The sequence below is a fragment of the Pelophylax lessonae genome (assembly GCF_965119305.1).
Source record: "Pelophylax lessonae genome assembly, chromosome: 1".
In the NCBI taxonomy this organism is placed as follows: Eukaryota; Metazoa; Chordata; class Amphibia; order Anura; family Ranidae; genus Pelophylax; species Pelophylax lessonae.
Window position 1 is genome coordinate 703,646,512 of NC_138768.1, and position 15,938 is coordinate 703,662,449.

General features: G+C 40.1%; 1 protein-coding gene across 1 annotated transcript in view; it reads right to left on the reverse strand.

Moving 5' to 3' along the window:
* The window catches only part of GLRA3 (glycine receptor alpha 3), a 369,294-nt gene that overhangs the window by 297,193 nt on the left and 56,163 nt on the right, over positions 1–15,938 (reverse strand). Inside the window, 1 exon segment of the mRNA XM_082269464.1 lies at positions 3,688–3,815. Within this exon segment, the coding sequence (XP_082125590.1) occupies positions 3,688–3,815 (128 nt within the window).

Sequence of the window (15,938 nt, forward strand, 5' to 3'; positions counted from 1 at the left end):
GACAGAGGACAATGGATCAGGTCATCATTGTCAGGTCCTTAAGGAAGGACACTGCAAACCACCCCAGAGCTGTTAGTAAATCATGAAAATAAAAGGGGGCTACAAAACTGCTCCCTTTGGGGCATTGATTCAACAGATCACATGTATGTAAAAGAGTAAAACTCTAAATAGGATTAAGCACTCACAGAAAAGATGCAATAGCAGAGGAAAGAGGGATACAAGGCTAGCTGTGACTGTAACTGTTAGGCAGCAGCAAAGGGTGACTGTCTCACATAACTATCAGGGTGTGTGAAACACAAGCCACAGTGGTGCAGTAATGTTAACCAGGGCATGTTCAATAGATCCAATATGACTCAGCACAGCTCTGTAAGAATGTTAACCCTGTAGTGGAATCAGCAATAGATAACACACACTAGGCTCCAACAGAGGCCTCATTTACGTGTGACAGCAGTAGTTTAAAGAGCACTCTACCTACCTACAGTAAGCAAACACAGGAACAAGGTACTGGAAAGTGCCAATGCAGAACCCAGTGAACTATTTTAAATTTGAATCTTCACATCTCAGGGAGAAGATTACACCAGCATGTGTATCATGCTCTTGGACCTGCAAAGTGCTCTGCAACTAACTTACATGGTATACTAGGTGTCTGGAGAGCACCACAAGCAGAGCCCAGTGCCCAAAGACTACATCATGGGCAGTCCTCGCATCCTCATCGCCAAGCCAGGGTATGTCCTCCAAGGTATCCATGAGGATCTGGTCTAGAAAGCTGCAACATGAATCCTGCCACTTAGGGAAGAAAATCAGGGAAACTAGATGGAACAGGGTCAGGTGAGAAGCATAAAGGCCAAGAGCTAGAACATGTACAGAAAACTAACAGTATACATAACAAGTATGCATATAGGACATAGCAAGCTGGGTGGGACTAAATGGTCTCTTAGCAGTCAGCCTCAGGTAGTTAAGGTCTCCCAATAACTGGATGACACCTACTGGTGAACTCTGGAATTGTAGCACCCCAGTCTATTAACCACAGTGCCAGTAGCAGGTGTTCCTGCTGTCCTGCATATTCCTGATACCTATTCACTAAGCCATGTGTACAGTCACTTTACAAAGTGAACAGTCTCAGTTAATTTTATAAATCAATAGGTAAGAGTGAAGCACAGGCAGACTGCATGATTAAAAAAAAGAACACATATATTATCTAATTTATAATACACAGTAAAGGCTGACTAAACAACTTCCTTTTTTTTTTTTTGGATAAAACCAGATAAATAAATATGGAAAGATTTAGCTCCTGTTCACTGACACTGATCCTCTTAAAGTGTGTGTAAACCCTCACAACAAATTTCTTTTCATTTGTTACATTTTGCTGTGTTACATGTACTATCGAAAATGTTTTGTTATATCGGTTCCATATGTGCAAAAAACCCCCCCAAAAACAACCTGTTTATTATGTCAGAAATTCGAGGCTTCCCTGTCTCTTTCCTATGTTGTCCCAGGGAATGTAATTATCCCTCCTAGTTGTTATCTTCAGACCATACACTCTATGATATGTAGAACAGGATAGCGGTAGGTATCAGTAGTTTAGCAAAGGACAACGGCACAAGGCTAACACCACCAAAATTCTGTGAATTAATAACCAACAAAAGAACTTAGGAGCTGAGGGCATTTCTGACTGGTCAACAAGTAGCTTTCTGTACTTGCAAAGTCTTTAAAATGATAAAACATGGGGAAATATGCACATATTGCAGAGATCAACTGCATACACTTTATTGCAGAAAAAGAAATACTAAAAAATCTAGATATGTACAAAAGTAAATGGTACAATGTTTAGCATGTTTATAGAAGTTATCGATATAAAACACCTAAGTACTTCCAAAAGGAAATAATGCAAATGTTTATATTAAAGTTATAGCTATTTTGCTTAGAAGTGTCACTAAAATCTGGCATGTTAGATACAATGCTTAGTCCCTGACAGTTGTACTTTAGGCAAAGACAAGTAGTCTGCAGATCATTAACTCCTGTCTTTTATATTTAAAATGATATGATGTGTGATTAAAAAAAGGCCTTATTACAGCTCAGCTCCCAGGATCTTTTTCAGCATGTATGTTTTTTAAAAATATAAAGTCAAGAGCAGTTTAAAAGTACAAATTACCATATTTATCAGCGTATAACACCCACTTTTTTCTCCTGAAAATGGAGTGCAAAATATGCGTGCGTGTTATATAATAAAAATTATATTAAAAAATATTATTAAAAATATATTATATTAATATAATATTTTTTTAAAAAAATATTTAAAAAAAAAGAGGCCAATTGGGGAAGGGCACCAGGCAGGGCCGATCCTGGGCGGGTGCACAGATTGTGCCACCCTCAGAGGCAGAGGGGGCAGGCCAGGCTGAGGGGAAGGAAGGGCGAGCGCTGCCAGGCTACTCCCGCTTACTCATATGGTAGACAGCACACTGGCCCAAAGCCAGGACATGTGACGTCTATTATAGGCGCCAGTCCAGGATGCGGGACTTCAGATGACAGAGACTGCCGGGTAAGCGGGAGATCCCCGCTCTGTGTAATCTCCCCTGTGTAATGGGAACTGGCGAGGTTGCATTGATGGACACTGCACTGGCAAGGCTGCATTGATAGACACTGCACTAGCAAGGCTGCATTGATGGACACTGCACTGGCGAGGCTGCATTCATGGGCACTTCACTGGTGAGGCTGCAATGATGGACACTGCACTGGTGAGGCTCTATTCATGGGCACTGTTGAGGCTGTATTCATGGGCACTGTTGAGGCTGCATTCATGGGCATTGTTGAGGCTGCATTCATGGGCGCTGGTGAGACTGCATTCATGGGCACTGGTGAGGCTGCATTTGATTAAAAAAGTTCTGAGTTCAAAGTTCTTTATTTCAAATTTAAGATTTTTTCCTGAAACTTCCCACTTAAAATTGAGGTGCGTGTTATACACTGATACGTGTTATACGCCGATAAATATGGTAGTTTTTAGCTGCAATGCATTAATTTATTATTTTGTTTTTGTATGTTTCATATAACAATTCCAATGTTTAGCGTTTTTTTAGGCACGCATTTTCTTTAAGGTAATGGAAACCATCATCTATCTGCCTCCAAAAAATGCATCACTGAAGCCAGTAAGGAAGTCCATCTTGTCCGTACATAATGGCCTACTTAAGTAAGTCATTACATTTACAGCAGGGAAAATATTAAACTTTATGCAAAAATGTTAATAACTTCTATGAGCTCACTCTTTTAATACCTAAAACCTCCACACATGCACTACAATAGTTATACTACAATAATGACCATTGGCTTTTTGTAATTATACTGTATTAGTGTTTCTCACAGCATGGAATATGTAACTGGTGGAATGTACGATCACTGTACTGTAGGTAGAAGACTTCAGAACTCAGGATTTCAATGCAGAACTTGTGGGAGAATATGCAATACGTTAGTGTCAGCTACCAGTGGCAGATACCATAGGGACATTTTTATAGAGTAGTAAGGGTTCAGTGGACATTGTTGAGTTGGAAATGTCTTAAGTTGATGCTGGTGGGTGGCTATTTGTTGTAGTGTAGATGTGCTCAGAAAATAGTGTAGATGGTGCTCAGAAAATACAAGGGTTGTGCACAACTGGGCAAATACCATAGTACAAGGCAAAGCAGGAAACAAATTTACCCTTGAAATTAGGTCTTATTCTTGCATCATATCCAGATGTTCTTCCCATTAGTTTGTCCAGAAAATCAGATGGTGACATAGGTGAACTACGAGACCGAGCGCTGTCTGTTTCTTTGGTAGCAACCAAACTGCAATGAAAAACAGGGAGGAAACAATGGTAAATGACTTGTATCACAGAGACATAACTTTTAGAAAATAAATCGCACATTATTTCATTGTATATATTTGCATGTTCACCTGAATAGGAAAGATTAAAGGAGAAATATGTCCAAAGCTTTACTTTGCCTGTGGGTCACAGGAGTGCAATTAGTTCTACACTCCTTTGACCTGCTAAAGCCCACGGTCGGCTGACATCACAGAGGTGGTCCAGGCTCAGGAAAGATCCTGACTTTATAGTTGGGATCTGCCCAGATGCCTGGAACGGCAACTGGCTCAGCATTTTAGCAAGCTGCTGAGAGCCTGAGCCAGCAGCTCTGCCCCCTCCACAGCCCAGCGCTTCAGTGAGCATTGGAGGGGCAGAGTAGAGAGCCGGTGACTGACAGTCACCAGCTCTCTGCATGCTGAGTGATCATCAGTGTTTGGAGGGAAATAAGGGAATGGCGCTGCCTAATGACAATATTGTAAATATGAATGTGGTAAAATTAGAGGAGTAGTCAGAAGGAAAGTTAATATATGGTATGTAAAATGTTGTGGCAAATGGTCAGTGAATAAACATGTGAATAAACACCTGTAGGGGAAGTGTGTTCTTAAGTAATAAAAAATGTAAAGTTACTGCGTGCTAATAAATATAGATGATCAGAAATGATATAAACCGAGATAAATATAAATATAAGACAATGATGGCATACAATGTATTAAGGTCAGCTGCTGAAGACGTATGCTTATGAAACGCGTACAGCGTGTCGCATCACTTCCGGTTCCGGCATTTGGCGTGGATCGCATTGCGTTCCAGACGTACACTACACCGCTCGTTTATATCATTGCAAATGTGAGTACCTTTTACCTTTGACTTGCAATAAAGCATTTACCCTACAGTATTACACTATGTGCCTTTTCCTTATTCCATACGGCTTTGATGCACATAACCTGTCCCATTGAAACTGGCTGACCCACCGTGGAACATTGGAGCCACTATCCCATACTGACAGAACCCCACCAGACCCCGGCCATCCTCTTTAAGGAATCCTGCTATACCTGGTACCCTACAGGGACCCTCCAGTACATTCATCCTAGGACCCACAGAGGGAACAAGGACCTACCTGCAGGATCATCATCCATCTTATATACCCGCTCTATACCCCTGTGTGGGGTGGGTATTTCTGGTGAGTGGGCTACCTATTAAAGGGGTCACGGAGCACCTCACCACCCACCACGGGGTCACCTAGTGTGTAATATTTACACAAAGATTTTGTCACCTGTTCCAATAATTATTGGACTTTTATAGCCACTTTTATAGCCAAATGTCACACAGTGATCCTTTTATATATATATATATAGCTTATACATTGTATACCATCATTGTCTTATATTTATATTTATCTCGGTTTATATAATTTCTGATCATTTATATTTATTAGCACGCAGTCACTTTACATTTTTTATTACTTAAGAACACACTTCCCCTACAGGTGTTTATTCCCATGTTTATTCACTGACCATTTGCCACAACATTTTACATACCATATATTATGTCGGTCTGTGGTGCCTCAAGTCAAGTATGGGATTTTAAGGGCAGGAGTAAACAAATACACAGAAGTAGTACAATTTTAAATAAAAAATAGAAATTTATTCCATGTTGAGGTTTTATACATAACATAGGTGAATAAATGGGTACAGTCCCATAGTGATAGTGAAGAAGAATAGTAAGTTGTGTTGAACGTGAATTGAGTGACTTTAAAGAAACAATTGATAATTGGTCCTGTTCTGCTGTTCCTCATATCCAAGATTAGGAATGATTGCAGAGAACGGGCTTGATCGGTATTTCCGACATGTTTCGGCCTGTAGCGGCCTTTATCAAGGATTTTTTACCGATTCTAAGGTAAATGAAAATAATGTCAGTGGTAACAGTGTATGGCTGTAATCAACTTAATTTGTTCATAAAAATGTGGTGTTACATACATATTTTTTGTCCAATTCCTAAAGTATTGTTTTTCCGGGATGTCTCCGGGAGCTGCAGGAACAGTGCTGTATTAGATGAGAGGATATATATTAGAGTTTACCAGATTTGAGCAAATTGGGAGTAAAAAGTATAAAGGAAATTTTAGTATTTTTACTTATTGGGCCATGCTTTTTTGGGGTCCAAGATGCAATGTGGTCAGGATAGGTGAGAGTCCACATCGATGAGGGTCCTCTATAATAAAGGTATAAGGGTATAAAATGGTACTTGTGATGAGTAATACATCATGGGTTCTGAGTTGTGCAAGTTTGGGAGTAAGGTGCAAAGTAGAGGTAAGTAGTTAGACTTGGTCAGAAGATATGTGATAATCTTCTCCGAGTCTATACTTACATTTGCTTGATGCGTGGTTCAAATAGGGTATCCCAGCACGTAGTCAACAGGTCCTCTCCTCCCTTGGTCCGGGAGAGACTGAGGACTCGGAGATGTTCCCCGGCCTTTTAAAGGCTGTCGCGCATGCGCGGTAGTGCGCTGCGTGACGCCAATGAGCGGCGTGCGTGGTCAGGTGGGGGATGCGCCTGCGCGATGCGGGAGCTGCATCCCTTGTGACCGTGCGGACGCGCCCAGACGGCCGCCGACACGGAGTAAAAGCCGAGATCCCCAATGGGGATGGTGGAAGGTCAGAGACCGACCGATCGGCTTTGAAATGCCCCGATCCAGGGAGGATTCGGGGCTTACCGTGCCGGGAGTTCCCGGAGTATGCGGGAAAAACAAAAAAGGAAAATAGATTGAACAATCTTGTATTGAGGTGATACTTACTTAAAAGTGATCACCTTAAAGTACAGTAGTATAATAGGCAGTATAATTAAGACATGAATTATAACTTGTATAGAAGATGCAGCAATATAGTGGTGGAATGCGAGACACAGTTGTGGGAGAGTCTGGATTGGGTTTGGGGGAAAAAATCAGAGTCAGGCATATGCCAATTGTGTGGCAAGGTTTTTAAAGGGTTTTAAAGAAAAGGGATTGGATGGTGAGTGGTGATAAATTTGGACAATTTGAGCAATCTAAGCGATTAAATGGTATGTGATAGTTTTTTGGTAGGTAAGGGGGAGTTGATGGGGGAGAGAAAAGGGTGGGGGGGGGAAAGGTTTTGATTTTTGGGGTTTAATCTTTTTTTACGGATGAGAAGCCTGGAAGAAAGGGGCGGAAGCTTTGTGCTTCGTTTAATCCTGGTGGAATGGTAGCCTTGAGATGTGTAATCCATCGCATTTCCAATTGCAGCAATGTTTTGTTCCAATCACCACCGCGTAGGGGGATGTGAATCCTGTCCAGTGCCATAAAGTTGATCATTGGTATTTTATAGTTATGGTCGTCTCTCACGTGTCTACCTAGCGGTACATAGAAGTTGCCAACCTGCATGGTTTGAAGATGTTGGTTGACCCTTTTGCCAAACTCTTGTCGGGTCTTTCCTACATAGAAAGACCCGCATTCACAAGTCATCAGGTATACTATCCCTCTCGTTTTGCAATTGCAGAAATGTTTTGGTTGGTATGGTTCTCCATTGGGTAGGATGGTATTGGTTGTTTTGCGGATGACATGGCATTGGGCACAGCTCCCACAGGGGTAGGTGCCTTTGTTTTTACATGGATCTTTTGTAGATCCTTCCTGAAATTCGCTGCGTACAAGTTTCTGTTGTAGGGAACCTGCCTTTCTGAAGGTGATGAGTGGGTGTTGTGGTAGAAGCTTGGAGGTGCTTGGTTCTTCCATAAGGATCGGCCAATTTTTTGTGAGAATTTTTCTGACTTCTTGATGTTCATTGGTGAATCTAATGATAATACGGGTATCCAATCCCGTTTTGGTTGGTTCCTTGTTTTTGAAGAGGAGTGTTTCTCTGTCATAATTGTTGGCACGATTGAATGCTTTGCGTAGTGATGTTTTTGTATAGCCTCTCTGTAAAAGTCGGGAGGTTAGTGCATCAGCTTCCAATTGAAATTTGGCTGGATCAGTGCAGTTTCTTTTTAATCTTAGGTATTGGCTGTAGGGTATGGAGTGAATGAGGGGTGGTGGGTGAAAGCTGGAGGCATGGAGGATGGAGTTGCCTGCTGTGTCCTTTCTGTAGAGGGTGGTGGAGATTTTTCCGGTAGGTTCTTTGTATATTAGGGTGTCAAGGAAAGGTATTTGTTGCTTGTTGTAAGTCATGGTAAAGAACATGTTATATTCGTTTTGGTTCATCCTGTTTAGTAGTTGAGGTATCATATGTTCAGGCCCGTTCCATATGATCAGTATGTCATCAATATACCTTTGCCATGTGAGGATCCTGTCCGTGTAGATGGTATTGTCTTCATTAGATAGGAACTCTTGTTCCCATGAGCCTAGATAGACGTTGGCGTAGGAGGGGGCGCAGCTGGTTCCCATCGCCACCCCACAGGTTTGAATATAGTAGTTGCCTCCAAAGGTGAAAACGTTGTAGTTCAGTATATATTGTAACATGTCAAGGATAAAGGAATTGAAGTTTTGGTCACGTTCACTAAGGCTGCAAAGTGTTTTTTCCACTGTTTGTATCCCTTTAGTATGGGGTATATTATTATATAGGCTTTCCACGTCAATTGTGACTAGGTAGGTTTCTTCAGGTATAGAGATGTCGTTGAGTATTCTGAGAAGATGCAGAGTGTCTTGGGTGTAGGAGGGTAATCCTTTTACGTGAGGGCGTAGGTATCTATCAATAACCTTGCTTATTGACTCCGAGATACTTCCATTTCCCGATATGATCGGTCTTCCGGGTGGGTCGTTGATATTTTTATGCAGTTTTGGTAGTGCATATAGTGTTGGGGTTTTGGGATGAGGTGTCCTTATGTATTCCCATAAGGTTTGGGAGATGGTGCCGTTCCTGAATGCATTGTCAACTTTGGTGTAAAAGATTTCGTTGTATGATTTAATCATTATAGGAGTGATTTGTTTGTAGCATTTGGTATTGGAGAGTATGGTGTAGCACATGTTTTTATATTTTTCTTTACTCATAATTACTACATTTCCTCCTTTGTCTGAAGGTTTGATAATGATCGTATCATTATTTTTGAGTTCTTGAAGTGCTCGTTTTTGGTTATTAGTCAGGTTTGCGACATATCTGTGTTCCTTGATGGCTTCTATGTCTTTAGTAGTTTGTCGCACAAATAGTGCAATGGCAGGATTTGTGTTCAAGGAGGGGAATTTGTTGGACTTCTTTTTGAATGTCGGTATGTCTGAAGTGGTTTCAGGTTCATCGTTGTCAGGGTCTTGGTCCGGTTCCATGGGATCATCCCAGTCATCTAAATCGCTTTCCTGGAGTAATAGGTTGAGGTCACGGATGGCTCTGAATTCGGCCGCTGTGAGTGTAGGTGTGGTTTGTGGTTGCGGTTGTTTTTGATAAAGAGTTTTAAGTAACAGGTTTCTGGCGAATAGATTGACGTCTTTGATTGTTTCAAATCTATCAATACGTGTATTGGGACAAAAAGAGAGTCCTAGGGATAGCACTTCTTTTTGATCTTCAGTTAGTATGTGAGGTGATAAGTTTATTACCGTTTTTCTTCCTCCTGTTTCTTCTCCGATTGGTGTTTTTTGGAGGGTTTTGGGTTTGTTTTCCCTAAAAAAACACCCTGTTTGGGATCAACTTTGGATCTAGTAAACATATTGTAAGGTTTGGAGGGTTGGTCAGAATTCACCGATTGTATTGTCTGTTCATCTATTAGGTTAGTTCCTTGAGGTTCAGTCTCTTGAGTGTTTCAGACTCACTGTCTGTTCTTCGTTGGGGTTCCTGTTGTTTAGGAGGTCCCCTTCTGTTTCTGTATTGTTCAGGGCCAGAGTTGTATGAAGATGAATCCGATGAGTAGTAGGGTTGTCCAGTTTTATCAATAGATCTGCCATATTGTGTTCTTCGGTTGGACCGTTGATTGGCCCATCTGTAAGCTCTACCTTGGGCAAAGGCATTCTTGTCACGCCAATATTTTCTTTCTTTTTTGCGTAGGATATCTTTTCCGTATTCTTCCAGGTGTGATTTGAGTTTTGTTTCTTGTCCACTGTATAGTTGTACTTTTTTAAGGGGAGCTAATTGCTCGTAGGTCTTTTTGATATCAAGGTCCAGCGTTTTTATTTGTCTTAGATATTCTTCCTGTAGAAGAATCATTAAATTTCGTGAACATTCATTTAGCTGATTTTCCCATTCTTTTTTAAGTTGGGTTGAGATGTTTTCCATCGTAGGAAAAATTTGGATTCTTAATCCTACAGGATTAATTCTTTCGCTAATATAGCGTTCGAATGTCTTGATGTGCCAGTGTAATGCTGACTTTCTCTCCAGATGTTTTTGGAGTGTTCTAAAAAGTGCCAGAATATCCGAATCAGTTTGTTCTTTTACCTTGAAATTGGTATGGATGCCTGACATGAGAGTCTCCCATTCATCACCAACCAGGTCTCCCACATCTTTTTCTCCTTCCTCTTCAGTCATCCTTACTTGTTTAAGAAAGGGTGTTGTTTTGAAACCAGGCAATTTACACGGCTTTCCTTAAAAACTGTAGTGGATTTCTACAGTGCAAGCCGTGTATGTCTGGGAGTAGTAATTGGTACTATTGCTGCCTAGCAACCAAAAATAAATATATGATAATGTTAGTATCTCCAGTGATCCGAGAGGCTTTGAATGTGTTATCCATCTGGTGGTATTGGTATAAAGAATAGGTTTTTGGATCTGAACTGGATAGGAAAAGTAGTTTCTGCCACCATCCCAGGGTTATAGTATGTCGGTCTGTGGTGCCTCAAGTCAAGTATGGGATTTTAAGGGCAGGAGTAAACAAATACACAGAAGTAGTACAATTTTAAATAAAAAATAGAAATTTATTCCATGTTGAGGTTTTATACATAACATAGGTGAATAAATGGGTACAGTCCCATAGTGATAGTAAAGAAGAATAGTAAGTTGTGTTGAACGTGAATTGAGTGACTTTAAAGAAACAATTGATAATTGGTCCTGTTCTGCTGTTCCTCATATCCAAGATTAGGAATGATTGCAGAGAACGGGCTTGATCGGTATTTCCGACATGTTTCGGCCTGTAGCGGCCTTCATCAAGGATTTTTTACCGATTCTAAGGTAAATGAAAATAATGTCAGTGGTAACAGTGTATGGCTGTAATCAACTTAATTTGTTCATAGTGTATCAATTGTATCAATTGTTTCTTTAAAGTCACTCAATTCACGTTCAACACAACTTACTATTCTTCTTCACTATCACTATGGGACTGTACCCATTTATTCACCTATGTTATGTATAAAACCTCAACATGGAATAAATTTCTATTTTTTATTTAAAATTGTACTACTTCTGTGTATTTGTTTACTCCTGCCCTTAAAATCCCATACTTGACTTGAGGCACCACAGACCGACATACTATAACCCTGGGATGGTGGCAGAAACTACTTTTCCTATCCAGTTCAGATCCAAAAACCTATTCTTTCAACACATACCATATATTAACTTTCCTTCTGACTACTCCTCTAATTTTACCACATTCATATTTACAATATTGTCATTAGGCAGCGCCATTCCCTTATTTCCCTCCATTTTTTTATATAGTCCTTGACTATAGTCCAAGGAGGCAGCAGCCTATCATTTATCAAATTGTATTCCTATCCAAGTATATTACCATAAGCGCGGAGTCCACCATTTATATCATCAGTGTTTGATTGCTCAGCTCTTAGAGGCAGCAGGGGGCAGCTGCAGCTGGAATTGGTGCTGCAGCCATTTGATTTTTAATTTTTTTTTTTGAGATTCTCAAACTGAGACATTTTAAAAGTTGTTTTTGGTGGGCAATTTGGTATACAGAAGAAACTATATTTTTGTAGGACATATATTGGAATGGAATGAAAAAGATACAATACATACATAATTATTATATAGGACATGTCCACCTCCCGAAGTGTATTTTATCATCCATATAACTGAAGATATGGCAAATGTCCAAAATGACTCTATTATAGCAAAGGTCATTTTGTAAGGCTATCCCTACATGCCCCTATGAAAGTGACATAAATTTGAACATCACTTATTATTAGCAAGCAGCTTAAGTGTTACATGTTGAGTCATGATATGTGTCCTCGGATATCAAGAAAAGGAATGGACTGGGCCAGGGGAGGGTTTGCCCTCAGGGCCAGTACAATTTATTTATTTATTTATTTTTTTACAATTTATATACAGTATATAAATACTGTATACACTACCTGGTCAAAAAAAAAAAAAAGTCGCCACCTGGAATTAACTAAGCAACTAACTAAACTAAGCATGCAGTAACTATCCTATTGGATAGTTACTGCATGTGCCCAAAGATTGAGGTCAGCTGATTACCTGAATATACTGAATGACCAGGTTATTCCATCAATGGATTTTTCTTCCCTGATGGCACGGGCATATTCCAAAATGACAATGACAGATATCCTCAAGCTCAAATTGTGAAAGAGTGGTTCAGGGAACATAAGGCATCATTTTCACACATGGATTGGCCACCAAAGAGTCCAGGACTTAACCCCATTGAGAATATTTGGAATGTGCTGGAGAAGGCTCAGCGCAGTGGTCCGACTCTTCCATCATCAATACAAGATCTTGGTGAAAAATGAATGCATCACTGGACAGAAAAAATCTTGTGACATTGCAGAAGGTTAGTGAATGTGTGCCGTAATCAAAGCAATTAGTGGCAATTTTTTTTGGCCAGGCAGCATATATATATATATATATATATATATATATATATATATATATATATATATATATATATATATATATATAGTGTCTTGAAAAAGTTTTCATTCCCATTGGAATTTTCCACATTTTCTCATGTTACAATCAAAATCAATAATGTATGTTATTGGGATTGTATGTGACAGACCACCACAAAGTGGCACATGATTGTGAAGTGGAAGGAAAATGATAAATGTTTTTCAACATTTTTTACAAATAAATATCTGAAAAGTGTGGTGTGCATTTGTATTCAGCCCCCTTTACTCTTATACCCCTAACTAAAATCTAGTGGAACCAATTATCTTCAGAGTTCACCTAATTAGTAAATTGAGTCCACTTGTGTGGAATTTAATCTCAGTATAAACACAGCAGTTCTGTGAAGCCCTCAGAGGTTTGTTAGAGAACCTTAGTGAACAAACAGCATCATGAAGGCAATGGAACACCCCATACAGGTCAGGAATAAAGTTGTGGAGAATTTGAAAGCAGGGAAAGCAGGGTTAGGTTATAAAAAAAATATCCAAAACTTTGAACATCTCACAGAGCAACGTTCAATCAATTATCCGAAAACGGAAAGAGTATGCCACAAATGCAAACCTACCAAGACATGGCTATCCACATAAACTGACAGGACAGGCAAGGACAGCATTATTCAGAGTAGCAGACAAGAGGCTGCAGAGGAGCTGCTGAGATCCACAGCTCAGGTGAGAAAATCTGTCTACAGGACAACTATTAGTGCACTCCACAAATCTGACCTTTATGGAAGAGTGGCAAGAAGAAAGCCATATTTTTAAAGAAAGCCATAAGAAGTCCCATTTGCAGTTTGCGAGAAGCCATGTAAGGGACACAGCAAATATGTGGAAGAATGTGCTCTGGTCAGATGAGACCAAAATTGAACTTTTTTGCCTAAAAGCAAAACGCTATGTGTGGTGGAAAATGAATAGTGCACATCACCCTGAACACAACATCCCCATTGTGAAACATGGCGCTGGCAGCATCGTGTTATGGGGATACTTTTCTTCAGCAAGGGCAAGGAAGCTGGTCAGAGTTGATGGGAAGATGGATGGAGTCAAATACAGGGCAATCTTAGAAGAAAACATATAAGGAGTCTGCAAAAGACTTGAGACTGGGGCCAAAGTTCACCTTCCAGCAGGACAATGCCCCTAAACATACAGCCAGAGCTACAATGGAATGGTTTAGATCAAAGCATATTCGTGCGCTAGAATGGCCCAGTCATAGTCCAGACCTAAATCCAGTTGAGAATCTGTGGCAAGACTTTTAAATTGCTGTTCACAGAGGCTCTCTATTCAATCTGACAGAGCTTCTGCTATTTTGCAAAGAAGAATGGGCAACAATTTCACTCTCTAGATGTGCAAAGCTGGTAGAGACATACACAAAAAGACTTGCAGCTATAATTACAGTGAAAGGTGGTTCTACAAAGTATTAAGTCTAAGGAACTGAATACAAATGCATGCCACACTTTTCAGATATTTATTTGTAAAAAAAATTTGAAAACCATTTATCATTTTCCTTCCACTTCACAATTATGTGCCACAATGTGTTGGTCTATCGCATAAAATCCCAATAAAATACATTTACGTTTTTGGTTGTAACATGATAAAATGTGTAAAATTTCAATGGGTATGAATACTTTTTCAAGGCACTGTATGTGAATAGTAGGTACAGGAATTATGAAGATAACCAGTGCAGGAATACGATGAAAACACCTTACATAAAACCAATTAAAAAAATTAACATGGTGTGATTGTTAGTCAGACCTGTAATCTCGGTCTCTTTTTTGCATTTTACTGTATATTTGAGGTTTGAAAGAAATAGTGAGAGAAATAGTGAGAGAGATAAAAAAAACTGACTCACATTATGTTCTGTATTGTTTGTATTTCACAATCTGGCCTTGTAGATCTTTTTCTCTTTCTCCTTTTCCCCCTCCTTACACAAGGAGGAAAATTGATTGTCCTATTACTGCACAAGTGCCAACATCACCAACATGTACCAACTGTCCCTGATTTGCAGGGGCAGTCCTGCTTGCTAGTAGTTTTCCCATGACAACCGTGTCCTGAGTTGTTTCCTAGGATCACAGCATACCTCAAAACAGTTTCTGAATTCTCAGGCACTGGGAGTGAGCTCCACCTATCTTCTAGCAATGAATGAATGAATGATGTCGCACATCAATAAATGAACTGTTGTCCAATTACAGTGACCCGTGATGGTACTCTGCTGCTAAAATTTCGCCCACTAGGATCACATCATTTATTCATTTATTAGTAGAAAAGAGGTGGAGCTCACTCCTAGAACCTGCAATCCATTATTGTCATAGAGAGGACAGGGCCATCCCTTAGATATATTGTATCATAGAAGAGGAGAGTGGAGTATGGTGGGATGAATTTCCTTGAATGCAGCTCAGAGGTGGGAACCCTCTTCTCCTTCTTGTGTGTGTTGTGGCCCCTAAACACAGCAACCTTGATCCCCTAAATTGGACCTATTAACCCTCCACCCACTCTAGCTCACTCTGTGGCCCCTACGTCTCCCTCCTTCAAGCCTCACTGAACTTTGGCCCCTAAGGATTAATTACCCCTTCCTGGGTTTAGATGTCCTAGGAACTCTAAGGCACCTTTATTTACCCCTTCCTCCTCTTCCCATTCTGGAGTTGTTAACTGGCACGCTGATAAAGTGTTGAATCTGGTTTTATGGCACTCTCAGGTAGACTGTACGGTGGGGGTGCGCTCTGTCAGGTAGGCTGTATAGGGCCCAATGCTTTCTAATGCCCTGATAAGGATTCATGGCTTCCAAATTTCTCCTACGCTAGGTCACTATGTAAATCTATGTAAGCACTGACTGTGACCACAGCATCCCGCCTGCTTTGGGGAAGGGCATGTGCCAGATTAGAGAAGGGGCAGTGCCAGGTTAAGGAGAGGGCAGTGCCAGGTTAGAAAGGGGCAGTGCAAGGTTAGGGTGGAAGAATCAGAAACCTGATTAGCAGCACTACGTTATATACTCCGGAAAAATTATTATTGTATATTGTGATTTACATTATACTTCTGGTCTCTTCTATAAGTAATGCTTTACATTTATTTATGCCTGACGTCTGCATTGTATACATTGTTTGAACAGTTCAAAACATTTATTTTGAACCTAAAGGGTAAATTTACTTTCATGTAAAAAATATAGCAAACACAAAAAAAAAAAAATATAGAATATACTGTACAATTGCTACACAAGCCACATTGTAATTTATTATTATTAAAATATACCTTTCCTTTTCAGTCTGCAGCCATCGTCATTTTTTTGTAAAATTCAATGCAACATGGCAACCTCGGGGGGTTTTGTACACTGTAGGAAACATAATTTCCTACTTTTGTGATTGGT